The sequence below is a fragment of the Budorcas taxicolor genome, chromosome 13, assembly GCF_023091745.1.
Source record: "Budorcas taxicolor isolate Tak-1 chromosome 13, Takin1.1, whole genome shotgun sequence".
Lineage (NCBI taxonomy): Eukaryota > Metazoa > Chordata > Mammalia > Artiodactyla > Bovidae > Budorcas > Budorcas taxicolor.
The window spans coordinates 76,074,999-76,102,412 of record NC_068922.1 but is presented as its reverse complement, the minus strand read 5'-3'; the positions used below and the strand labels follow the sequence as shown (position 1 = coordinate 76,102,412).

General features: G+C 53.7%; 1 protein-coding gene across 1 annotated transcript in view; it reads left to right on the top strand.

Annotated features, from left to right (window-relative positions):
- The window catches only part of SULF2 (sulfatase 2), a 123,931-nt gene that overhangs the window by 86,095 nt on the left and 10,422 nt on the right, over positions 1 to 27,414 (top strand). Inside the window, exons 5-11 of the mRNA XM_052650499.1 lie at positions 4,764 to 4,933; positions 9,645 to 9,795; positions 11,128 to 11,303; positions 13,394 to 13,522; positions 16,183 to 16,239; positions 16,730 to 16,859; positions 18,674 to 18,866. Coding sequence (XP_052506459.1) covers positions 4,764 to 4,933; positions 9,645 to 9,795; positions 11,128 to 11,303; positions 13,394 to 13,522; positions 16,183 to 16,239; positions 16,730 to 16,859; positions 18,674 to 18,866 — 1,006 coding nt within the window. The remainder of the gene's footprint in view (positions 1 to 4,763; positions 4,934 to 9,644; positions 9,796 to 11,127; positions 11,304 to 13,393; positions 13,523 to 16,182; positions 16,240 to 16,729; positions 16,860 to 18,673; positions 18,867 to 27,414) is intronic.

The following is a 27,414-nucleotide window of genomic DNA, read 5'->3' as shown; positions in this document are numbered from 1 at the left end:
AAAAAATCATCCGGTGACTAGCAAATATTCCTGCCATCTCAGCAGCCAAAATACACTCTATCCCATTTCCCTTCTGGGGATACCAGCACATTTGGGGAGCCCTCCCAGCTTTGACAGGTAATCACCACCCACGTGTGCAAGCCTGACCAGGCCCTGAGTGGCAGAAACCACACATGGCATCACCTGGGCACTGCCTCTCCAGACCCCGTGTCTCACTCTGCACGTAGTAGGCCTGCCTCCATGACCTCCCCACAGCAAATTCATCCTAAAGTCCTGGTTGGGGGTGTTTAGCCAGTCTGCTGGACTCCTTGGAAATAAAGCATAGTCTCACAGGGCTGAACACACCTTTTCTCTCCTCCCAGCCTCAGTGCAGGCAGATTCTTCAAATACCCAGAAAAGTCCACTCCCTCCTTGTTAACATTCCTCGCCATGTCCGCCCTGGCCTCAGCACAGCCCGATAATGAAGTTATCCAGGGGACCCCACCCCCTTGGCACTGAGGACGGGATGCGCAGCGGCTGCTTTCTCACCCGTCTCCTGCCATCCACGCATCTCAGCCTGAGAATGAGAGGCAACCCCCTGACAAAGGTGGGAGAGTTCCTGGGACTCCAGTTACCGGAGACCTGGAAACAGAGAGGGATGGGGGGCCCTCGGGGGTCAGAGCTGGCTCAGGTCCAGGGTTTGGCTCACAAGGGTAGCAGTGGGCGGCAGGAGTACCAGGAGGGAACAGGAGCGAGCGCGGAGTTTCCAGCCACAGCAGAGCTGGGGAGCGAGGACCCATGACTCTGGGAGGTCGGAGCATCGTGGCCAAGGCTAACCCTGGGCGCCCTGGCAGAGGCCCAGGGAAGGAAGAAACCAGCAGTCCTTCCCAAGTGCCCCTCAGAAGGCCCTCTGAGGACTCTGCCCTAATCCCTGATCCCGAAGGCAGGCAGATGCCACCAAAAGGGGTCCTCATAGCAGAGCGGAAAGAGAGAGGCAGCGTTGATGAGAAAAGAATGATGTATAAAGCAAGCCGAATGGTCAAAGAGGGCAGGAGAATGCAGAACAGGTAGCGGAAGGGAGACAGGAGTGACCAGGTGGGGAGAGCGGAGGGTCCAGGTGGTGGGAGGCTCTGCAGAAACGGTGGTTGCCGTGAACTTGAGTGCAGCCACCATTTGCGCTTTCTCTCTGTTCCAGAGAAGCCTCCCTCCTATGCAGAGGAGCTTAGCCCAGCTGTTGGCTGCAAATGTGTCATTGAAGGAAATCAACCAAGAAAGCCCACTAATGCGGGAAATGACGAAATGACTGAGAGGGGTTGGTGTCTAAAGCCATCAGAGAAGCTTAGGATGTAAGGACTGGTGGAAAAGCAAGCTGCAGGACTCTTCCGGGTCCCTAGTCCGATGTCACCTTCCTAGACCACCCTGTGTACTGGGCACCTCCCCACCCCGACCCCACCCCCCATCTCCATGGGTGTGCCACACCTGTGTATATCACGGATTCATCTGTTAACTGTCCTCCTATTTGAACACAAGGCTCATGAAGGCAGGAGTGTTCGTCTTGTCCACTGCTGTGTTTCTTGGATGAATGGAAGTACACAGTATGATAGGATTCATGTAAAAAGATGCATAAAGCGACTGTAACATACGTAAGAACACATCAGGAAAGATACTTCTTTCTCAGAAGGAGACTAAAGAGGCCAAGGTTGGAAGTGGAGATGAGAGCTTATCAAAGGGAACTTCAGCTTTGTTTGTACTGTTTCAATTTTCACAAGGAAAATGCTTGATTCCTGAGGAATAATGGCTAACCCTCCTTTAGAGGGTATCACACACCAGATACCACTGGAATCATTGTATATGAATTAACCCATGCATTTCTGACCAGAGCCTGTGAGCGATTTGCTGTTAATTTCCCTAATTACTAGATGAGAACACTGAGGCCCAGAGAGGCGAAGAAACCAAGCCACACAGCTGGAAGGGGAATGCTCCCTGGTGGTTTAGACAATAAAGAATCTGCCTGCGATGCAGAGACCCAGTTCAGTCCCTGGGGTGGGCAGATCTCCTGAAGAAAGAAATAGCTACCCACTCCAGTATTCTTGCCTGGAGAATTTGATTCTTGTGGTCCATGGGTCTCAAAGAGTCAGACACGACTGAGTAACTAACATTTTCACTTTCAGGATTCAAACCCAGGCCATCAGGCTTCAAAATCCATTCTTAAAACTATAGTTCTTGGGTCAAGCCCAGCCTGCCAACTGTTTTGCTACAACCCTGAGCTTAGAATGGTTTTTCCATGTCTACTTAGCTGGAAAAAAATAAAAAGAACAGCGATTTTCATGACCCATGAATATTACATGAAATTCAGATTTTAGTGTGCGTGGATAAAGTTTTACTGCAGCCTAGACATGCCCATTTATTTCTGCCGTTGCTGCTTTTCAGCTGTAATGGCAGTGATGAGTGATTGTAACTGAGACTTCTGGCCTATGAAGCCTCAAATATTTATCATCTGGCCTTTTACAGAAAAGGTTTGTTAAGACCTGATGTAAACCACCATCTACTCCTCCCAGTAATATTTTTGTTTGTCGGGGGACAAAAGATGGGCCAGACCAAAAACCACAAAGGCCTGGGTTCTAACTCTGAATGAATTGCTTATTAGTTTGGTGGCCTTGGTTTTCCTATCTGTAAAATGGGCATGGTGTCCACTTCACAAAGTTGCTATGAAGGTCAGTGGAACAAAGGTCTGATAACGATAAGAGCCAGTGTCCCTTGTGGGTTCCCCTGGTACCAGGCTCCTGGCTAAATGCAATATTCACTTGTCAAGTTTGTCTGAAGTCACCATCTGAAGGGACTGGTATTAGACCCATTTTTGAAATGCAGCTATAGCAGCAGCTTGTTGATTTATATCATATAGAAGGAAATTATTTTTATGTAATGTTCTACATGGCCCCCTTTATAAGACCCTTTTTTACTCCCCAAAATGTTTCAAGGGAAAATGCATGAAGTAACGAGTGACTTTCTCCCCTCTCTCCCCTTATCTTGCTCCCCAATTAGCACTTAGGGATCTGTCCTTCTAAATTTTTCTCTTAGTGCTCAGAAGCATATGAAGGTAGGGGTTTGGTTTCTCCTCTCCGCCCTACTCCTCCCACAAAAAAATATAAATAAATAAACTTTTCTGAAGTTTGACTCTGTAGTTTGCTCTTTCCCTTAAGTGTATATCTGGGACGATGTTCCACCTTGGTCACTATAGACCTCCTTCCCTTTTCGTGTCTGCCCAGCAATGCACAGTATGAAAGTGGCCCAGGGTCATTAGTCATCACCCCACTGCTGGTCACTGTGGTGCAGTGACCGTCCTATGCACAGAGACGTAGTGCACGAGTGTGCCTGGAGCTGTGTGCCTCTAGAGGTGTAGGAACCCAGGGAGTATGTATGCATTTCGTACAGGGTACAACGGGAGAAGGGTAGAAACTATAGCCATTTCTTCACCTTTTTTTCCTGTAAAATAATGTCTCTTTTTGAAAGTTATCATTTTGGACAGAGCTGCTTCCTAGGAAGCAGAGGGTAAATGTTTAAGAATTCATTCCCTTCCAAGGAAATCAGCAGCTTAAGGATTTACCAAGTTCAGGAAGAACTTAAATCTCAACTTCTTTGCTGAGCTTTTAAAGCCCTCATTTCCTGTCCATAACATTCCCACTCATCCACCCTCCTGCCTGCTTATCTAAGTGGCTCTCACTGTTCTGGAGCCGCTACTGCATGCCTGTGTTCGTGGCACAATTTGCTTGTCCCTGCATTGTCCCTGCCGACTGTTCATCCTCTTTCTATTCCTTGAACACAAGCCACGCTTGTTCCTGCCTCAGAGCCCTTGCATTTGGAGTCCCCTGGGGAGATTAAAGTCCAGTGCCCAGGCTGAACCACAGAGCAGCTAAACCAGAAGAAGGCCCAGACATCAGTAAAGCTCCCCTAAGGATTCCAGCAAGCAGCTGAGAGTGAACGCCAATGATGGAGCTCTTCCCACGCCCAGTTCCTTCTTGCCGCTCAGGTCTCAGCTCGAGTGTCACCTCCTCAGAGAGGCCCGCCCTGATTGCCCCAGCTCCCAATTACTCTTTGCTGCATCTTGTCTTATTTCCTCCTTCTGTCACTCCTCATCACTATCTTGACTCTGGTTATATGTTCGTCTGCTCCTGCCCCCAGGACAGACCCTTCAGCATTGCAGGCATGTATGCACCCTCCACAATGGGATCCCTGCTGCTGCTGCTAAGTCGCTTCAGTCCCTAGGGCCTTGAAAAGACTTCAGACTTAGGGACCAAGACTCAGGAGGCCCGACTGCCAACATTTATCAGCTGTGTGACATTGGGCGATTCACTTAACTTCTCTGGGCCTTCATTTTCCTGTTCTGGAAAACAGGGCTTATCATCACACCTACTTTCTAGGACTATGTAAGAATTAACAAGCTAACACATGTAAACCCAAAAGAGTTCCTGGCACGCCGTAAGCACTCAGTAGTGTTATTATTTTAATACCTGTCATGAATGAATGACAAATTGCAATTCCTCTCCCATCCTCCCTAACCCCTCCTCAGGGTTTTTCCTCCACTGTGAGGTGTTATCATTTGACACTCCCTGTTCTGCTTGCCTCCTTGCTGTCTGTATTCCCTGTTTTACTTCATCACTCACTGCATGTCTGCCCCCAGGCCAGCAGCTCCAGGAGGGCAAGGATTGTCTGTTTTGGTCACTTTTGCATGTTAAGCACAGATGCCCAGCTTCTCACACCTTCTCCTGTCTCTCCCCGGCCCCCAGGACTACCTGACGGACCTGATCACCAACGACAGCGTGAGCTTCTTCCGCACGTCCAAGAAGATGTACCCGCACAGGCCTGTGCTCATGGTCATCAGCCACGCAGCCCCCCACGGTCCTGAGGACTCAGCCCCCCAGTACTCAAGCCTCTTTCCTAATGCATCTCAGCACATGTAAGTGTCAGAGAACTGCCTCCCCTCCAGAGCTACTGGGTAGCACAAAGGCGAGAGGGTCAGGCTCGGTCACAATGATGTAATGATGGCGACAAGGCTGCCTCTTCTCTCTAATCCTCCTGGTTTAAAGAACCCAGGAGCACACAGCTGATCTCTGGAGAACTGGAATACAGATCCAGTAATAACAACCCAAAGCATGCGACAGGAGTGGTTAACGTGGGACCCACATCCTCTCACCGAGATCTGTGGCTAGAACTGCCTTTCGGGTGTGTACGCCTGTGTCATAGGTTTCCTTCCAAGCCTGTGTGTTTCATTTTGCACATTTTTAAGCATTCTTTTGAGAAGGGGTCTGTAGCTTCATCAGGCTACTAATATGTCTACAGCCTGTATAAGCTATTGACTCCATGGCAAACTCTGTTCTAAGCCCTGTGCTGGTGGTTTAGTTGCTAAGTCGTGTACGACTCTTGGGACCCCCTGGACTGTCTGTCCATGGGATTTCCCAGGCAGTAATACTGGAGTGGGTCGCCATTTCCTTCTCTAGGGGATCTTCTGCACTGAATCCCTGAATATTCCCAGTGACCCTTGATGTATCAGTTATCTATTGCTGCATGACAAGTTATCCTGAAATTGAACCACTTAGAACACCGTGTGTAGCATCTCACAGTATCTGTGAGTCAGGAATCTGGGGGCTACCTGTCTGGTTCTGGCTCAGGGTCTTCAGAGGATATAATCAAGATGTCAGCTGGGGTGCCACCACCTGAGGCTTGCCTGGGGCTCGCACACAGGGCTGCCTCTGACCTACGGCCAACGCAGTCTTTTATAACCTGATCTCAAAAGGACACGCCATCTCTACCATACTCTACTCATCACACGGACCAGTGGGAGAGGGCTACTCACGGTAGAATTGGGGGCCGTTGAGGGCTGTCTTGGAGGCTGCCTGTCAGGGAGGTGAGGTAAGTTCCTTAAGGTCACACAGCTGGTAAATGGCAGAGCTCAGATTCACATCCGGCCCCCATTCCTGCCTGCCGTCTCTCTGCCCACCTCTCCAGTCCTCCTTCTTCCAGCAGGCTAGAAAATCTTTCTGGAATCTTCTGCATTCCTCTGCCTCAAACCACCTCCTGCTCAGCCATGATGCAAACCTTCTCAGCAAACCTTCTCTCTGACATTGGGGCGACAAGAGCAGGGCAGTTTGGAGCCCGCCTGAATATTCCAGGTGTTTAAGTTTTCTTACAATCAGAATGCATCGCCCTCCTCGCCCCGCTCGCTGTGATTCCTTTCTGACAGCACCCAGAGTGGCTCCTGGGAGGTGAGGCAGCGTGTCCGCCGACCCCCTGGTCTTTGGGAAGGAGGGTTGGACAGGTGAGGAAGAACCACATCCCAGGACAGCAGCACCGCCTCTCCGCAAAGCTGGCCTGGGGGCCCCACCCGCGCACTCCTCCCGCCTGGGAGGCCAGCCTGCCGCCCCCAGCCTCTGCAGAGGGAGTGTGAGGCCAGCTCGGTGCTGCAACGGGAGGCGCCGTGGGGTGGGGTAGGCAGAAGGTTCGCTTGGCTTCTGCAGTGTCTCCTCTAAAAGGGGTGCTGGCCCCCCCACCAGCAGCCCTGGAGTTTCATGATGAGGTTGTTTGACATCGCCTGCTCATTTATTTTCCCTTTGAAATGAAAATTATAGAACTTGAACATGAGCACCGCCTGCTATTACTTACCCAGAGCGCCCCCCCCGCACCTTATTAGGAGTGTGTTTGGAAGGCTCTCTTATCTCTGGGGTATAATCATTTTCAAAACAAACCTCCAAACCAGAAAGTTCTGCAGCTGGGATGTTTAATTACAACAGTCAGGGGGCGGAGGAGGGGCCAGAGCCCTCAGGTCGGAGTTCCAGATCTCTTCATCACGAGGCCCCTGTCAGAGACTCTCACCCCGTCAAGCCTGCGTCACATTCTCTGCTGGGCTTTGGGTTCTGGCAAATGCTGCTCGTTGCGATGGGGTCCCACTGTACCTGACCAGGGCCCCATCCACCCTCCCCAGCTTCGTCCATACAGAGACGCACACAGACACACACAAACACACACACAGATACAGACACAAATATACAAATAGATACACACAGATGTACACACAAACTGCGCTTCCCTGGTGGCTCAGATGGTAAAGAATCTGCCTGCAGTGCAGGAGAGCAGGTTCCATCCCTGGGTTGGGAAGATCCCCTGGAAAAGGGGATGGCAACCCACTGCAGTATTCTTACCTGGAGAATCCCATGGACAGAGGAGCCTGGTGGGCTAAAGTCCACGGACTTGCAGAGAGTCCGACACGACTGAGTGACTAACACATTCACATACACAAATACCAATGCGCACACAAACACAGATACACAGAACACACAGATACAGACACAGTGACACACAAATTACACAGATACACAGACATGTACACACAGGCCCATATACAGACACACACACACAGATACACAAATATACACAGAAACAGACACCCAAATACACAGATACAAAGATCTAAGCACATATACACACACACAGATACAAAAACACACACAGAGACGCACATAAACACAGATGCAAACGCAGACGCACAAAACATGCAAATACACCCCCATACAGACATGCACGTACAGAGACAGGTGCACACACAGACAGACACACACAGACACGCAGCCAGAGCTTCCTCGGAGTGTGGCATCTGACCGGGTCACGGGCCTCTCCTTCCATCACCCAAGGGAGCCAGGCCCAGGCTCGCTTCTTGGGGTGGGGGTGGGGCCAGGCTTCCAGACACAGAGCGAGGGGCCGGAAGGGGCGGCAGAAGAGGGGATGTTGTCCTTCAGGCTGGACAAGCAGACATTCCTCGGATTCTTTCAGAGGTGAGGGCTTCGCCTCTTTGTTCAGCAGTCGGCTGGGTTCCCGTGAAAATGTGACCCCGTCCCAGGGGAGCAGGGAGAGCCTGGCCCCAAGCAGGTCCCCAGAACCCGCTCCGAAAGCCGTCTCCAGAGAAGGGGCTTCAGGAAGCAGACTCTTGACAGACTCACCCCTCACTGTTCTCCAGGGCAGACACCAGCCCCTTAGAGTCTAACAGATTCAAGGATAATTGCTCAGAATTGCATCCAGAATCCGGGCCCCTGGGGCCATGGGAACAATTTCCCCAAACCACCAACCAGCCCTGAGGGCGTCTCTCTCTGCTGCTCCTGCCGCCCGCAGCCCCCCTTGGTGCGGGAGGTGGGCTTGCCCCTGGGAATGTTCTGCACATGGGTCAGGCCCTAAGCAGGCCGGTGGGGGAGAGCCGCGTTCCTCGCGGCAAGCGGCAATCGAAGGAGCCAGGGCAGATTTAGCGGCAGGAGACCAGCCAGAAACGCAAAGTCCAGGAGTCTTGTGACCACTCCGTCTACATAGCAACCATCTCCATAACTATGGGCTCCCATGAGCTGCAGGGTCTTTCCTTCCACCCTGGGAAAGTTCTCTGAAGTTGAGGGGGCTGAGGTCCCGAGGAAGGGAGACATTTGGGGCCCTTATCCCCTCCCCGACCCCCTCAGCCCTCCCCCCTTAATAGCCCTCTTGAAAAGCTTTTGTCTTCAAGGAGAGGAAGCTTAGCCCCTGTTTGCAGTTTTGCCTGGGGAAGGGGAGGGTGGTAAGATCCGAGTGGCCCCTGGCCTTCCAGTATCATCAGACCCCTTACGAGGGGCACCCTTGCCTTGTGGGGTTTCCCACTCCTGAGCTCAGCCCCCAGCTCTACCTTTGGCAAGGTCGTCCCCTCACTGGGCCGCGAGTCTCCATTTCTCACTCAGGGTGAATAAAAGTAGCCCCAGCACCTAGGGCGGTTCTGAATATTAAATGAGATGATACAGGCAGAGCCTTCTGGGTGCACCCAGCACATGGCCAGTGCTCATCCGAAGTCAGATTATCATGTGTTTATTCGTTTATCATTGAGCATCACAGCTGACCCCACAGTAGAAGTCTCGGAGCTCAGTGGCTCCACCAGTCACTCAGTGAGACCGTGGGCAGGTCCCGGAACTCCTCTGACCCCCATTTCCTCTTTTTTAAAATGGGAGATTAAACCACACAGGAAGAATAATTGTGACAAGTCGTAGACTCAGCCTGTCCCAAACGCACACATTCAGGCCATTCTCACAGTTTTGCCTGACTATTATCAACTGAATCTTTTAACCAATTTCCTTTTTTAAAAAACAAAAAAAATCTATTGCAAAAGGAAATTCCATGTGACACACCTTAATTAGCCATGATAACTGGCGCTCGCCATCTCCCCAATGTCGCTGAAAAATGAATGCAGTGCTGTGTCCGTGGATGGTTCTCAACTTGAACTTCTCCCATCCTGCACAAAGGGAGGTGGGCAAATCCGAGGGAGGAGAGAGCCCAGCACAGACTGAGATTTCGGCCTTGATGCACTGGGCATGCTGGCAGGGCTGAGACGGGAGGGACAGTCCTCCTGGGGGCCTCCAGGTCATCTGTCGCTGTGTCCCCCCCAGTCTTCCCACGGGCATGCCCCACACACAGAGAGATGCTGACCTAACCTGGGGGCAGAGCCCCCGACATGCTGGCGTCCAGAGGGGCGGGGTTTCAGCCTGGGCTGCAGCCCTGGCGCAGGGCGGCTGCTTCCCCAGGCATATTGGGGGGGGGGGGGAGCTGGGGGGGCAGGGCCCGGCACCCCAACCCGCGGCCTGGTCTGACTTCTATGCGTGTCTGCCCACCAGCACCCCAAGCTACAACTACGCGCCCAACCCCGACAAGCACTGGATCATGCGTTACACGGGGCCCATGAAACCCATCCACATGCAGTTCACCAACATGCTGCAGCGGAAGCGCCTGCAGACCCTCCTGTCGGTGGACGACTCCATGGAGACGGTAGGCTGCCCTCCTCCCGACCCGCCCCGCCCCCAGCATCGTCGGCGGGAGAGGAATGGAACTGGGCGGAAGGGAGAGGCACCCCGAAACGGCTTTGAGTGATCCAGACGGAACCCCAGCCCTTGGGGAACTGTTCCAGGTCTGGTTGGTCCACTACAGCAACCACGTGTGGCTACGTACGCTTTTTAACAGCTTTCTGGAGAATACCGCACAGTTCAAATACCGCACAGCTCACTCGATTCAAGCATACGTTTCAGTGGGTTTTCACTTATTCACATAGTTGCACGATCATCGCCGCAGTTGGCCTTAGAACAGTTTCGTCACCCCGAGAGAGAAACCCTGCAGCCCTTAACCGTCGCCCCAAACCACCACCCCCGACCCCTCCACCTTAGGCAGTTCCTCATCTACTTTGTGTCTCTGTGAATTCGCCTATTCTGGACATTTCCTATAAAAGGAACCCTACAATATATGGCTTTTTTGTATCTGGCTTCTTCCACTTTGTACGATGATTTCAAGGGTCACTTGAAAGTACTTAATTTTTTTGTTGTTGCTGAAAAATATTCCATTGCCTGGATATGTATTTTTAAATTTATCCATGACTATTTAAGTTCAGTAAGGGCTTCCCTGGTGGCTCAGACAGTAAGGAACCTGCCAGCAATGCAGGAACCCTGGGTTCGATCTGTGGGTCAGGAAGATACCCTGGAGAAGGGAAGGGCTACCCACTCCAGTATTCTTGCCTGGAGAATCCCATGGGCAGAGGAGCCTACCATGAGCTACAGTCCATGGGGCCACAAAGAATCAGACACCACTGAGCAACTAATATTGTCACTTCCCAATAAAATGTAAAATTTCGTTCCTCAGTTGCACTGGCCACATTTGAAGTGCTGAATAGCCACATGTGGCTCATACCACAGGTGTTAAAATCGCCTGCATCACAGAGAGTTCTGCTGTGGGTCACAGACTCCTGCCTTGGGCCAGTCATCCATCCATCCATCCCACAGCATCTGTTGAGCGCCAGCACACACAGCCCCCAGCAGGGAACAAAATGACAGAAGGCCCACCCAGATGGGACCTACATTCCAGTGCACGGAGACACAGTCCACGAATAAGTGCCAAGAAGGCAAGCAAAGGGGGGCGGGAGATGAGGAGGCCCTAGTGACCCCTGGGTCAGTCCCAGCGGCCCCACTGAGAGGTGACAGTTGAGCGAAGACCTGAAGCAGGGGAGGGACAGGTCCTGAGACCCCAGCACTCCGCCCCTTTAGGGGAGAGCAGGCCGGGTGCCCACTGCCCACTGGCCCTCCCTGCATCCTCACCGCCCTGCCTGTGTTTCAGATTTACAACATGCTGGTGGAGACGGGCGAGCTGGACAACACCTACATCGTATATACGGCCGACCACGGCTACCACATCGGCCAGTTCGGACTGGTGAAAGGGAAGTCGATGCCCTATGAGTTCGACATCAGAGTCCCGTTCTATGTGAGGGGCCCCAACGTGGAGGCCGGCTCCCTGTAAGTGTATCACCCCACCCCCAGCACCCCGCAGTTCCGGGGAGGCCTCCAGGCTCATTAGCACCCACAAGGGCAAGCATCAGGCAACTCAGCGGGCAGCCCCCGGCCACTCCCCTGGGAGCACGGGATTTGGGCAGGTGGGCCTGGGTGCCGAGTGAAGGAGCGGTGATGTCACCCAGGGTGGGTTCTGATCGTTACCTTCCCCTCTGTTGGGGAAGGGGAGGCCAGGGCTGTTAGCATCCGAGAAAACAGACTGTTCGTGGCGGGCACTGTGCCAGAGAGTCAGGGAGCCGGACTGTGTGGCCCTGCCAGCGCGTGGAGATGCCACCTCGACTTCTGTCTGTCCTAACTTGTGGTGGGCCTGGCGGTTGTCAGGGAGGGGCCCTGGGCTGAGGTCAGCAGGGCCGGCTCAGTGGCAGCACTAAGGGAACCAGCCTCCCCCCAATCCTTCCCTGAGGGCCACGTGGGCCCTCCGCCAGCCATCCCTGTGGGTTAACCTTTGAAACGACACGTCCTGGCAGCAAAAATGTCGTGTCTGGGGCAGGGAGGGGTAGAAAGGCCAATAATCATAGCTGCAGCTTCCTCAGGTCAGCCGGGATATTATGGAGACCAACTCGAAGGGTCTTTCGAAATGCACGCTGTCACTGCTCTGGTGCTTATTGGGTCTGACTTCCATCCGGGCCCTGAACGCACGCAGACACTGACTCGGCTATAGGGTTCCTCCTGAAAGGGCAACGTCTTGGAACCAAGATGTTCCTGCCCCGCCCGGGAGGTTTGGTGGAGCCTCCAGGAGGCAGGCAGTGCGAGCTGTAGCCCAGCCTCATCTCTCGTCCTCTGCCAACCTCACTGGGTCCCTCCCTGTCTGGATCTCAGAGTCCCCACCTATAATCATAGTTATTATAATAATAGCTGTGTTGATATAGTGTGATTCTTCAGGCTTTGGTCTAAGCACCTTCTATCCAGGTAACTGAGTTAAGCATCATAACAAGCCTCTAAGGTAGACGTGAGTGTTATCCGTGTTTTAAACACAAGCAAACGGAGGCTCGGGTTAAATTGCCTGAGATTACATAGCACAGAAGAGAGGAGCTGGAATTTGTCTCAAAACCAGGTTTCTGATACTTGTAAATGTTTTTCCATATTTGAGAAGAATGTATGACTATTACAATCATTAGGATTACTTGCTTTCGGAAGGAGATGGACTGAACTGTAATCCAGCAACTGTCATTACACTGGTCAGCCTCAGAGTCTGTGATCTGTTTCTTAGGACTCAAAACCCAGAGAAGCTCAGCTGGGGAAGGACCCGTCTCTCCACGCACAGGGTTGTTCAGGTGCAGACGGAGGACTTGAGCCCACACAGCCGGCCCCCCAGAGTGTTCACCAGGCATCCTTTCTGGGGGTGAACTTGTGGCAAGGAGCGAGGGAGGGACGGCTAACAGGACAGAGGCGTGGGTCATGCGACGTCCCCCTAGTCTGACATCCCACCCGCTTTGCCTGTCCTGTCGGCTGGGCCCACCCTCAAGGGGAAGGGATCACACAGGCTGTGAACCCCGGAGCTGGGGATCTCGGGGCCATTGAGTCTGTCATCCGCCTCTTTGGTAATCGTCGCGCGAAGAACCAGAGGTGGTGAGAGTGCTCACCGGGGCCACGGAGGAAGGATGTTTAGGCAGAGGGGGACCCCAGGGTGAAGGCCCAGAGGCCGGGCTGTGCTCAGCCTTCCAGGAGCAGCGAGGGGGCCAGTGTTCACATCAGAGGCTCAGAGAAGGGTCCGGGGGAAGGTCCAGGGTTTGGCGTGCGTCTCAAAAGAAAGCGTTCTCCATTCAGGAGTTGGGGCAGGCAGGGCCTTCCTGGCAGAAGAAAGAGCCAAGCAGAAGCCAGCTGTGGGCCTGTGAACCGCAGCCCCCCATTGTTGTGCAGAGGGTGGGAAGGTGAGTGCTGGGCTTCAGCTGAATCGAGCGTGCAGAGAGGAGCTTTGAGGGCCAGGGTGCAGGAGAGGGACATGATGGATGGCAGCTTTCCAGCCTGCCCGCCCCAGGGGAGGCTGGGTCACTACTGCCCTGGTGACCGAGTCCTTCTCGCCCCGCCTCCCTCAGGAATCCCCACATCGTCCTCAACATCGACCTGGCCCCCACCATCCTGGACATCGCTGGGCTGGACATCCCCTCGGATATGGACGGGAAATCCATCCTCAAGCTACTGGACACGGAGCGGCCAGCGAATCGGTGAGGGGATGGGGCGGGTGCTGGGGTGCCAAGCACCCCAAACTGTCTGAGCTCCTGGCCTAGCTGTGTGGGTCTTGGGGGCAGGGGTTTCTCCAGACTCAGAGCTGGGGTTCTAGGGCCCTGCATCCCGACCACTTACCTGTCTTGGTGCAGGGCAGGGGGCAGGAAAGGAAGCGCCCTCTCTGAGAGTCCACCTTTCCAGCTAGAATATGGCCACAGTGACCCGCTGAGGACCCGCCACAGCTCAAATTGGGTGAAACTTTAAAAAAAATAACAGCTATCGGAGCGGACATTAATTAAGCACTTACTGTATGCCAGCCTTGTTCTGAGTGCTTTGAAGCAGATTTTATCATTTTAATCTTCACGGTGACCCAGTGAGGTAGGCATTAGTATGACCCCAGCTTGCAAACTGAATCCCCGAGCAGTCAAGTGACTTGTCAGAGTTCTCTTGGCGCAGGTCTGGCTCCCACTCCAGGCAGCCGGACTCTAGGCTAGAGGCCACGCTCTTCATCGCCATCATCTGTGGCTCTAATGCCGGATAGTGTTGGGGACATATTCCTGGGTATCCTGGAAGCAAACAAAAGAACAGTGTTGTTCAGTCGTGTTCAACTCTTTGCAACCCCGTGGACTGCAGCACGCCAGGCCTCCCTGTCCGTCACCAACTCCCAGAGCTTGCTCAGACTCATGTCCGTTGAGTCAGTGAGGCCATCCAACCATCTCATCCTCTGGCGTCCCTTTCTCCTCCCACCTTCAATCTTTCCCAGTATCATGGTCTTTTCCAGTAAATCAGTTCTTCGCATCAGGTGGCCACAGTATAGGAGCTTCAGCTTCAGCATCAGTCCTTCCAATGAATATTCAGGACTGATTTCCTTTAGGATGGACTGGTTGGATCTCCTTGCAGTCCAAGGGACTCTCAAGAGTCTTCTCCAACACCACGGTTCAAAAGCATCAATTCTTTTGTGCTCAGCTTTCTTTACGGTGCAACCCTCACATCCATATGTGACCACTGGGAAAACCATAGCTTTATCTATACGGTGTTGTTTTAGTCGCTCAGTCATGTCCGACTCTTTGCACTCCCATGGACTGTAGCCCGCCAGGCTCCTCTGTCCATGGGATTCTCTAGGCAAGAATCCTGGAGTGGGTTGCCATTTCCTTCTCCCACTATACTAGGTGGGAAGGTGAGCTGAGTCTGGTCAAACAGGAAGGCGGAGGACGCAGTCACTGGCGTGGCAGCAGCGGCATCTAGCGGCCGTCAGTGTAACTGCCCACCGAGATAAGGGCCCCACGGCACTGACGGATGCAGCCTCCAGCTGGTACCTCCTGCTGCTCAGAGGGGCCGGCCGGGTGGGCACTGTCTGTCCAAGACTGAGTGTCCTGTAGAAGGAACCGCCTCTGCTGAGCCTCCTCCCTCTGACTAGGAGGTTTTATGAGCTGTAAGGGTACAAAATGGGCGTGTTTGGGGAGGGCGGGGGTTGTGTTGGGAGCCAGGACTCTGGGGAGTCGAGTGCAGAATGGAAGCGTTCTCTCTCAGCCTGAGGCCCTGTCTGGGAAGTGGAAACGACGGCGCGAAACTCCACAAAATGCACACTTAAATCCAACGACAGAGGATCAAAGGGAAAAACATCCCCCCAAACACAATGTAATTAACCTGAAGTCAGAAGAAGCGTTTCATCTGGTGCTGAAGTAAAAGGGGAGCGATCTCTTCCAGCGCCCAGGGAGCTGCCAGGCTTCCTGGGAGTCACAGAGGGGCACACACATGACTACGCGTGACTCGGAGCGACTGACCTGGGTCGTTCTGCCCCATGTTCAGACCCAAGGCTCTAGGGAAGTGCAGCTCTGCTGTGGGCGGGGAGGTGTGTGTGTGTCTGTGTGTCTGTGTGTGTCCATGTATGTTCATGTATGTGTTCATGTGTGTGTCCGTGTGTGTGTCCATGGGTATGTTTCCATGTGGGTGTGTGTCCATGTGGGTGTGTCTGTGTGTGTGTGTGTCCGTGTGTCTATATGGATGTGTGTCCGTGTGTCTGTATGGGTGTGTGTCCGTGTGGGTGTGTGTCCATGGGTGTGGGTGTGTCCGTGGGTGTATGTATGTCCATGTGGGTGTGTGTCCGTGTGGGTGTGTGTCCGTGGGTGTGGGTGTGTCCGTGCGGGTGTGTGTCCGTGTGTGCGTGTCCGTGTGGGTGTGTGTCCATGTGTGTGTCCGTCCGTGTGTGCGTGTGTCCGTGTGGGTGTGTGTCCATGTGTGGGTGTGTGTCCGTGGGTGTGGGTGTGTCCGTGGGTGTGTGTATGTCCATGTGGGTGTGTGTCATGTGGGTGTGTGTCCATGTGTGGGTGTGTGTCCATGTGGGTGTGTCTGTGTGTCCGTGTGTCTATATGGGTGTGTGGGTGTGTGTCCGTGTGGGTGTGTGTCCGTGTGGGTGTGTGTCCGTGTGTCTGTATGGGTGTGTGTCCATGTGGGTGTGTGTCCGTGTGTGTGCGTGTGTCCGTGTGTGCATGTGTCCATGTGTGGGTGTGTGTCCCTCACTTGCCCTGGCTGCCCCCGGGGTCTGCACTGCTTGTGAATCAAGGCTGGCTCTGAGCGCCATCCCTGCTTCTGGAAGGATGGAGGGACGTGGGAGCCCCCTGCATTGATGAGAAGATGGACATGTGCTTTCTCCCCCCAGGTTTCACTTGAAAAAGAAGCTGAGGGTCTGGCGGGACTCCTTCCTGGTAGAGAGAGGGTGAGTGCCAGGGTCTGGAAGAGCCGCCCCAGGGCAACACCGGGCAACCCCAACCCGTGCCTCCCAGGAAGCGTCTGGCAGCCCCACCTGCACCTGCAATACTACAAATGTCAAGGGCAGGAGGGAGGTTGATGCTGTTCCACCACCTTCCACCAGGGGCTGGGAGCCTGTGTCCTCAGACCCCTGGACACAGGAAGCCGTTCGCTGTCCCTGTGGTTGATACGGAACGTACGTCTGGACGCCCCCTGTACCCTTCAGACATGCTTTGTCCTGCCTGGACAATGTTGTACATGCTTTTTTGTTTATTTGCCAACTCACGAAACTTGGGACGCATCTTATAAAATCCCCACTTCCTAAGTCTCTTAACCATCGGAAGACGCGGCCCGGCTGGATACACGTGCTCCCTGGTGACGCTGCACCAGGGCTGAGTGGGGCCATGTGCCCCCCCAGAGCTGGGCCACCAGCTCCGCTTCTGCTCTCTGCCCCACAGCAAACTGCTGCACAAGAGGGATGGCGACAAGGTGGATGCCCAGGAGGAGAACTTCCTGCCCAAGTACCAGCGCGTCAAAGACCTGTGTCAGCGCGCCGAGTACCAGACAGCGTGCGAGCAGCTGGGGCAGGTGAGGATGCTCGGCGCGGCCCTGGGGCCAGGGACGGGGTCCCTCCTTCCTTCTCAGGGGCCCCCCAAAACCACGGCCCAGGCCTGCTTCTCAGAGCAGCAGGCCAGTGTCCCTGATGAAGTGCAACACCCAGGGTGATGCCAGACAACGCTCAGAAAATCCTGCTCCCGTCAGAGGAAAGCTCCCACCCTGGGTGCACATGCGTCTTTAGCTGCTCTGAGACTCTTGCCCGATCCCTCTAACAAAGACGCAGCCGGCCTCTGCACAGTATTTATAAAGTTAAATGACTATTTCCATTGTATTTACTCTCCCAGATCATCTTTGTGGCTGGCTTTCCGCTTATATAGGAACAGCAGGAAATTACCTTCTGACGTAAACAAGTTTAGGTTGTAAAAATGCGAGCGGATTTCAAGAGAAATGTTAAGGAAAATATAATCCAGACAGTATTTGGAGATAACAGCAACTGTGACGGTGGTTTGGGAGAGTCTGAACTCGATTTTCTGAGGCCTGGGAGGCCAATGTGGGCTCTGGAGGGGACGGGGAGTGAGGACGGAGATTTGTAGAGAGACGCCAGCCCGAGGCGAGGCTCAGGGGGAGAGAGGCGAGCAGATGAGCAGGGGGAGCAGGTGGGGGTGCCCTGGAAAGGCCCAGGCGCCGCCAACAGACGGTGCTTCCCTGCCTTGGTCTGCGAGCTGGAACTTTGAGCCATGCTGGCTCAGGCCTGGAGATGCAAGCCCGTTTCACCAGTAGCAGGAAGTAAACCTGGGACTTCCACATTCTGTTTCTCCTTAATAAACCCATGGGTTGCCAAGGCTGGGGCACCAGTTGGGTGCATGTCACAGGTTGCATCCTGGCAGCTCTGTCTTATCGCTGGACTCAAAATTGGCACCAACCTGTCCTCACAATCCCCCTGCCCCATCCAGCATTTGTTCACGACCCCCTCCCAGCCCCTCCCTCTGCCGTGGAGGGCATCAGGAACCTGCCCGTGCCCCTGGAGCCCTTTGGGTCACGCTGGAGCAGCATTCAAGGCTGCCTCTGTTGCCAGGCACAGGAAGAAAGCCCTGGACAGAAAGCTCTGGCCTCCCAGAGCTGACCATCTGGGCAGACCCCAGAGGGGCTCAGATTTCAGTTCTGAGCTTCAGGGAATGAATCAATGAGGCCACGAGGGGCGTTTGTCCCCCTGGGACTGTAGTCAAATCCCCCTGCTGGTCCATCCCCACCCTCTCCCTGCAGATTGGGGGTCTGGCAGTCCCACACAGTGAGAGGGCTGCCTGATCTGTCTTTGAAACCAATTATCCAAACACATTGCTTAACCCAAAGGAAAGGAGCACATGGGGTGGGAGGAGCCAAGGCCAGCTGGGGAGGCCTCTGCCACGGGCCCTGTACTTACTGCTGTAGGGCCTCCAGGATCCCAGCCCAGACACCCACCTCCCACCTCTGGCAGATGCAGTCACACCCGGCTGACCACTCCCCCCACCCCACCCCACCGCCACTGCCTGCCTCATGCTACACCTTCTGGAAGGGCCCTTCCCTGTGTACCAGCCACGCCCTCCAACCCGAGTGCTTTTCTCCTACGGGGCTTCCCCGTGGCTGGGTTCCCGCTCAGCCACAGCACATCACCCTGGGTACCATTTCTCTGCTCCCCCGACAGTGGACAGGTATTCACCCATCACAGAGCAGCTCATTCCAGGTACCAGCTGGTGTCCAGTCGGGGCCAAAAGAGGGACACGTCTGGGGTGGCTGGGAGCAGGCAGCAGGGAAGCGGCGGGGCGGGCGAGCAGGCCCGGGAGGCTGAAGCCACGTGTGTCTTGCAGAAGTGGCAGTGCGTGGAGGACGCGTCGGGGAAGCTGAAGCTGCACAAGTGCAAGGGCCCTGCGCGGCCCGGGGGCAGGGCCCTCTCCAACCTGGTGCCCAAGTACTATGTGCCGGGCGGCGAGGGCTGCATCTGCGACAGCGGGGACAGCCAGCTCACCCTGGCCGGACACCGGAAGAAGCTCTTCAAGAAGAGTAAGTGGGACGGGAGGGGCGGGGAGGGAACCCACCTGAGCAGCCTTGCTTGTTCATTCAAACAAACTCACGTGCCCTGCACCATCAATCCACCCAGCCCCAGGTGGGGTGGGCAGGGAGCATAAAGGAGGAGACGAGCGCGTAGAGGGCTGAGAAGAGCAGGAGCATAAAGAGAAAGGGAGGGGAGAGGGGTCTGTCCCTGGGCCACGTGGTGGGGTCCTTCTGAGACCAGAAGACCCTGGAGGGCTTTGAGCAGAGGAGCCAGGATCAGATTTGTGCTTCCATAGCATTCCTCCAGCTGGACTGCAGGCACTGGACAGGTTCGCCTGCAAAGCGCTAAAAGATGCTGAATCCTCCAATGCCGGCTTCCAGACGAGGCCAAGCCAAGGCGACGCCCTTCATCCTCCTGTCTACCTGCCTGCAGGCGCGCTAAGTCACTGCAGTCGTGTCCGACTCTGTGACCCCATGGGCTGTAGAGCCCGCCAGGCTCCTCTGTCCATGGGATTCTCCAGGCAAGGATACTGGAGTGGGGTGCCATGCCCTCCTCCAGGGCATCTTCCTGACCCACGGACTGAACCCACAGCTCTTACGTTTCCTGCGTTGGCAAGGGTGTTCTTTACCACTAGCACCACCATCTGCTTAGCATCATGTCCCTGGCATCACATATCTTTCTGCAGTGACTTCACCATCTAAAGTGGCCCCAAGGTGGCACTGACATCTTGCGTCGGGTCCCCAAGCCCCAGCTGGCTGGGATGTGCTTTAAAGAGGGGAACATGTGGGTGAGATGAGCTTCCGGCTGCTACCTTGAGTTCAATGTCGGAGAATCACCACGCGCATGAAGTCGGGTGTCTTTACACAAAATGGAGACACAGTGTGTAATACGGTTCCATATTGATGGTTGACAGGTGTGCTGTGACCCAAGGCTGGCAGGGACCTCACCCCATGTTTGCCCCAGGAGCACTGGTTCCCGACTTGCTAGTTCAGCGTCAGGGTGATGCTATGGAATAAGACCACCTAGAGTAACAGGAACCCAATGCACCGTTGGCCCTTGAACAACGACGGTCCCCCTGCACGCAGATCGTCCTCAGTAGTAAATACTGCAGTTCTGCGTCATCCGTGGTTTGAATCTATGGATGTGGAGAAACCATGGATACCGGAGGGAGGGGGGTTAACTATGAGTTACATGCAGATGACCCCAGCCTTGTTTAAGGTCAGCTATACTTTGGAGAGGGTAGAGCACCCCCATCCCAAGTGGAAAAGTTGCCTTAGCCTTCACACCTCCCCACAGCAGGGGCCAAAGGACAGAAAGTTAGGAAGCCAGTGACCAGAGGAGGCACCTAGGGAAGTCCTCTCAACCTGGCTGAACCCTCCCAGCGGGTGGTCACGGCCCCATTCTGAGGGTCACCTCCCCTGGAGAGCATGCCCCCTGCTAAACATTCAAATGAGGGTGCACCTGGGCTTTGAGGATGTTTGGCGGGCTCGGGTGCCAGGACATGGTCCCAGCGAGATGGGTCCCATGGCTGGAGTGTCCCCCCCCGGAGCTGGGCACTTGCCCAGGCCACCATTGCTCTAACCCCCTAACCCAAGGGGAGCCAAAGCCTAATCCAAGACTTTGGTTGTTTCTCTGTGGTCCCATCAGCACTACCTGATGCTCAGCACTGTGACCGTTTCTGACTGTCGAGTTCAGTAGCTTTAAGGACCCGGACAGTGTTGGGCGGCCATCACCACCGTGCGTCCCCAGCTCTCTTCCTCTGGCAGAACTGAAGCTCGGCACCTGAGAAACACTGACACCCCACCTCCCCTCCTCCCGCTCTTGGCAGCCACCCCACTGCTTTCTCCGAGTTTTACTCTTGTAGGTACTTCACAGAAGCAGGATCACACAGGATCTGTCCTTCCTGTCTGGCTTATTTCACCCGGCATCAGGGTTTATCCGCGTTGTAGCCTGCATCAGGATCCCCATCCTTTTTCAGGCTGAGTGAGACTCCCCTGTAGCCTAATTAGAGACTGGCTATCCAGCGGTGGGCTCAGAGGGCTCCTCCTGTCTTTGCAGAGGACACCTTCGTTACGAGAGCTGGTTTGTCTCCATAACGACCCAGCTTCTGCCTCGAATGGCACTTCCCCACTGACGGTCCCCCGTTATAACTCCTCACTAGCTGATTAGTAACTGCTAAGCTAATCTCTTTTCAGCTGAATAAAATGATTGGTTTCCAGATTGAATTACACAGTTAAGAGCTTGCTTCAGCACGTGGCACACTGGCTAATCTTTAAATAATACAAGGACTTGTGATTGAGTTACGCTTCCCCCCATTCATGCTTAGAGGACAGAGACTGTATTGCGCTGTATTGCTCAGTCACTCAGTTGTCTCTGACTGTTTGTGACCCATGGACCGCAGCACGCCAGGCTTCCCTGTCCTTCACTATCTCCTGGAGTCTGCTCAAATTCATGTCCACTGTATCAGTGATGTCATCCAACCATCTCATTCTCTGTCACCCCCCTCGCTTCCTGCCCTCAATCTTTCCCAGCATCAGGGTCTTTTCCAATGAGTCGGCTCTTCACATGAGGTGGCCAAAGTATTGGAACTTCAGCTTCAGCATCAGTGCTTCCAGTGAATATTCAGAGTTGATTTCCTTTAGGATGGACTGGCTTGATCTCCCTGCAGTTCGAGGGACTCTCGGTTCGAAAGCATCACAGTTCAAAAGCATCAATTCTGTGGCACCCTGTCTTCTTTATGGTCCAACTCTCACATCCATACATGACCACTGGAAAACGATAGACTAGACAGACCTTTGTCAGCAAAGTATTGTCTCTGCTTTTTAATATGCTGTCTAGATTTGTCATAACTTTCCTTCCAAGGAGCCAGCGTCTTTTAATTTCATGGCTACAGTCACCATCTGTGGTGATTTTGGAGCCCAAGAAAATAAAGTCAGCCACTGTTTCCCCATCTATTTCCCATGAAGTGATAGGACTGGATGCCATGATCTTCGTTTTCTGAATGTTGAGCTTTAAGCCCACTTTTTCACTCTCCTCTTTCACTTTCATCAGGAGGCTTTTAGTTCTGCTCCACTTTCTGCCATCAGGGTGGTGTCAGCTGCATATCTGAGCTTACTGATATTTCTCCCAGCAATCTTGATTCCAGTTTGTGCTTCATCCAGTCCGGCATTTTGCATGAGGTACTCTGCACAGAAGTTAAATAAGCAGGGTGACAGTATACAGCCTTGACGCACTCCTTTCCCAATTTGGAACCAGTCCATTGTTCCATGTCCGGTTCTAACTGTTGCTTCTTGACCTGCATTCAGATTTCTCAGGAGGCAGCTAAGGTGGTCTGATATTATCTCTTTAAGAATTTTCCACAGTTTGTTGTGATCCACCCAGTCAAAAGCTTTAGCATAACAAAGTAGATGTTTTTCTAGAATTCTCTTGCTTTTTCTATGATGCAGTGGATGTTGGCAGTTTGATTTCTGATTCCTCTGCCTTTTCTAAATCCAGCTTGTACATCTGGAAGTTTTTGGTTCATATACTGTTGAAGCCTAGCTTAAAGGATTTTGAGCATTACCTTGCTAGCATGTGAAATGAGTGCAACTGTGCAATAGTTTGAACATTCTTTGGCATTGCCCTTCATTGGGATTGGAATGAAAACTGACCTTTTCCAATCCTGTGGCCACTGCTGAGTTTTCCAGATTTGCTGGCATAATGAGTGTGGCACTCAATATGCATCTAAACAGCTGAGACTCAGCTGGACTCGGGCCCTCCTGTGAGGATGGTGTGACATCACAGCCCTGTCTTGTGTGTGCTCAGAGGATCCTGGGAGCAAGACGGGGGCGGCTCCTTACAGCCACCTAGGAAACTCCGTCCCCATCACCAGGCCCAACATTCTTCTTCCTGCACATGCCTGCCAGCAAGATGCTCTCTTTCATTCCTTTCTGAGCAGCCAGCCTAGAGCAGGGGTCCTCAACAGGGAGCGATTTCACCTGCTTGGCTGTGTGCTGGTGTTTCTGGCTGCCACATATGATGAGTGGGGAGGGATGCTCCTAGCATCCAGTGGTAGAAGCTGTGGAAGCTGCCTAACATCCTGTGAGGTACAGGTCAACCTCCCACAGCGGCTGTTAGACAGCCGCGGAGCGTTGCCAGTTTTGAGGTTGAGGTGCCCTGACCCCAAGCAGCTCAGTCCCTGGCTCGCCCTCATGCACTGGGGTGAGGAAGGAGGCAGAGCAGCCAACCCAGGGCAGAAGCAGAAGAGACCCAGGACCCAGAGGAGGAGACGAGGACTTGGGGGATGATGGGTCCAGGTGGCCAGTGTTGGTTCATCTCATCTCCCAACAAATCTGCAAGCCCTGCCACGCGCCAGCTGCTGAGGTTACAGCTGAGCGCGAGAGACACCATCAGACCTCAAGGGTGAGGCCAGGTGTCAGCCAGTTAACAAAGTGGGAAGCTCACTTCCCTGGGTAAAGATGGCATGGAGGAAATGAAACAGGGGTGTGGCCAGGTGGAGAGGGCTGCGGCTATAGGGTGGGTGGTGAGTTGACATTTACATGAGAGCCAAGCGTGACCAGCAGAGCAGAAGTACTCTGAGCCAGGGCAAGAGGAAGCGAGATCCTGTGGGTCCCACGCCAGAGGGCAGGCCACACCGCCCTAGCATTCCCAGGCCTGGGGTGCTAGGAGGGCCCAGTTGTGACCTTGGGCGAGGATGTCAGCTGCAGGGTCCCTAACCAGCAGAGCAGCTGCTACATGTCAGCTTCCAGGAGCTGAAATATTTACCAGGTCTATTTCACATCAAACTCCAAAGAGCCCTGGCAGGCAGGTCCAGCTGCTGGGAAATTAACTCAACTGCCCAAGGATTGGGCTCAGGATTTGCCCCCGAGCCATCAGAGCCCAGACCATGAGTCCCCACTTCTTGATACAGGGGTTTCCCTGGTGGCTTAGTTTTTCTAAAGAATCTGCCTGCAAGTGCAGGAGACTCAGGTTCAATCTCTGGGTGGGGAAGAGCCCCTGGAGAAGGAAATGGCAACCCACTCCAGTATTCTTGCCCAGGGACAGAGGAATCTGGTGAGCTAAGTCCATGGGGTCGCAGAGAGTCAGACATGACTTAGCGATCCAACAACCCACCCACCTTCCTGATATATGTGGTTCAGGAAGGGCACATATATTTCAGGACCCTGGAAACAAAGACACCTAGGGTGACAAGGAGAGCGAGTGGTGTGGATGCAGTCCTGGAAAAGGTGTACACCGGGGCTGGCAGCCTTTTTCTCTAAGGAGCCAGAGAGTAAATGTTTGAAGCTTTGGGACCTAAACAGTCTTTGTCTCAAATGCTCCGTTCTGTCACTGTGGCGAGAAGACAGCCACAGACTCTGCAGATGGTTGAAAGTAGCTTCCAAAGAGAATCAGAGGCCGGGACTGGGACTGGGCCTGGCGGCCGGAGTTGGGGACCCCCAGGAGTAAAGCTGGGGGGTGGAGCACTCCAGAGCAACACAAAGGAGCAGAAAGACCCCGCTGGGTCTGCTTCCTGGCCCTCTTGGGCAGCTGTGACCTGCTCCCGTGAGGACATCAGCTCAGAAGTGTGTGCGTTTCTGGCCCAGCCACTGTGGCTTCACAGAGACTGAACTCAGGGAGGAAAAAGGCAAGGAGAAAGCTGCCCGGGGTCAGAAAAGGCCAGGGCATCGTCAAAGGAATGCCTCTTCCGGACCTGGACCCTCAGGTCTTCTGGCCCCTGAGACTGATACAAGGAGGAAAAGTACAGAGATCTGCCCCAAGAAGGGAGAGAGGAGCACCAGACATCCTGGGCCACGTGGGAGAGGGTCCCCCTCTTCCTGGGCCCCACCTCGTGGCCTCCAGCCAGGCCCTGACCCTTGGTCTCCACCTGGTGGTCATTCGGAGCCCAGCAGAAGCCTGCGTCAGGGCTGGCTCCAGGCCGGGCTCCCAGAAGAGATGCGTGTTCAGGGCAGCGGGGTTACAGACTTGACACAGGCCAGGGTGGGAGCCAAAATGGAAGGAGTGGTGGGGGCTGTGGCCAGGGTGTCAGACAGACACCACCCTGTCTGAAGTGGCAGCATGCCAGCTCCCCGCCCCACTGACCATGCCACCAGTGGATAGGGTGTAGACAGACACATTTCCTGTTCTGTCTTCAGAAGCCGGAAATGCGTGCTCCTGACACCCAGCCACCCCACCCCACCCCACCGTTTTTCTGAAATGTTAGCAACTTGGCCAAATTTGTCTTTTAATATGTAGAAGATACAAGAAATCTGGCTTCTGACTTTAACCTGTGTTAAGGAAGGGGAAATTCCACCCCACCCCCCTCCACTGGTTCCTCTTGAGTTCTTTTGGCTGGCTGAATAATTAAATCGACACAAGACTGATTAACAGGAGGGAAAAATATAATTCACGCATACAGAGGTCTTCTAGAAGTGGGGCCCCAAAGCAAGGAAAGCAGACTGTTTATACATCATTTTTAGATGAGGAAATAATTACTTGTGAATACTTAATAGGACAAAGAGACTGCTGCTTGGGGTAGCTGCCTAGTGAAGAAGTGGTCTGTTGAGTTTTCTTAGCCTTGAGTCCTCTGACTCTGGTGATAAGGATGCTATGCCTCCTGGTGTAGAGAGGGTACCTTCACATGGGCTTCCCTAGTGGCTCAGAGGTTAAAGCATCTGCCGCAATGAGGGGGACCTGGGTTCAATCCCTGGGTCGGGAAGATCCCCTGGAGAAGGAAATGGCAACCCACTCCAGTATTCTTGCCTGGAGAATCCCATGGAGGGAGGAGCCAGGTGGGCTACAGTCCACGGGGTCGCCAAGAGTCAACTGAGCAACTTCACATTTCTGGGGGAAGAGCAGAGAGAGAGAGAGAGAGAGTGAGTGAGTGTGTGTGTGTGTGTGTGTGTGTGAGTGTGTGTGTGTGTGTGCATTTGTCTTAGCCTGTGTGTCTGTGTATGTATTTGTCTGTCTTACCCTGTTGGGCATTTGCCTGATACTATCAGTCAGGAATAAAGGCAGGCTTAAAAACTGAGTGGAGAAAGGAAAAGGGGGCAGTTTGAGTAGCAGTTTTCACAGCTCTGTCTGCCCTGTCTCCTGACAGTCAGGCCTCAGTCTCCCAAGCCTGGGCTGAGCTGTGAGGGCAGCAGCGTTAGAAGCCACATGACTAGCATAACAGGGCAGCACTTACACGCCCATTAGCACTAGGAGAACCTGCAGAGGTGAAGAATCCACAGAACCTCCACATCGTACCAACTGCCTGGCAGACTCCAGAAGCACCTTGGAGTCTGTAAAAAAGTTCCCTCTGCTCGTGTGCACGCTCCAGAAAGAGCGATGAATTTGGCTGCGTGGGCTTGTCTCACAGTGGACGCAGAATATGCCTCAGGTCGTTCACATGGGGGAACACAGCATAACCAGTTACTATGTTTCCCTGCAAATCCCATTTATGGGGGAGCCTCACAAAATCGAAGTTTAAAGGGATGTCTGAGAGCGCATCTCCCGGCCTTGAGACCATTCCCGTAGTTGCGTGGCTCCCGTGTGGCACGGAGTGGTGCTCTCCACCATCAGGGAGGAGGGTGAAGGAGCCGGATTGAGGGTATTAACCGTGGAAGGCGATGGGTAGGTTGAGCGCCTGCCCACAGGTTGTCTCTCCCACATAAGAGCTGCACCCACCAACACAGCATGGAAAGCAGAGACGAAGCGAGAGCCTACGGTTAGAGGACTAGCTTTGTAGTCACTGTGGACACGCAGTAAGCTTGGGGCGTGGGGGAGGAGCTGGTGCCGTAGAGTCTAACTGGCATGAGAAATGTGGGCAGGACTTAACTGAGGCAACAGGCTGCCCTAGGATGCCTGCAGCAATCCTGCCATCTTCATTGCTGTGTAGGTGGTAACCCTTATCACATCAGGTAGCCAGGAGCTGCAAGTGTGGCCAAAACTTATTCATAGCATTTATTTTTATGTCTTCGGGTGTGCAGGATCTTTTTTTTTTTTTTTTTTTTGATTGCAGCCTGCAGTTCTAGTTCCCTGACCAGGGATCAATCTGTGCCCCCTGCATTGGCAGCATGGAGCCTCAACCACTGGACCACCAGGAAAGTCCCCGTGAACAGAACAAATTAAAAGCTTTGTAGTGGAGCAGAATTTGCCAGCCTAAAATATGTCTCTTTGACCTATTATTTTGAGCAGGTTATTTTCTAGGAAACAGTAGACACGGGGGAAACCTCTGCAAGTCAGGTGGGAGGAGGTTTTTTTGCAAGAAACATTGATGTTTGTAAGGGAGATCTCCATTTGTAATGATGTCGCCCTCTGCCCCTGGAAGAGGAGGCTGATCAAATCTCTAGAACCTTCTCTCCATGGAGATGGCCAGAGCTTAAATCTGTGTCACAGTGACCGTTTACTGCTGTTTTCCTGGTTACCTCTGACGACTGGCTCTCCCCACCCTCGATATCCTCATTGGCTGAGGGTGTATTTCAGGTGGCAGCTTCCGGGTTTTTCTGGGTCTCTTGCCCACAGATACATGTTATTAAACTTTTGTTTGATTTTCTCCTATTACTGTGTCTCACGTCAACTTAATTCTTAGGCAAGCAA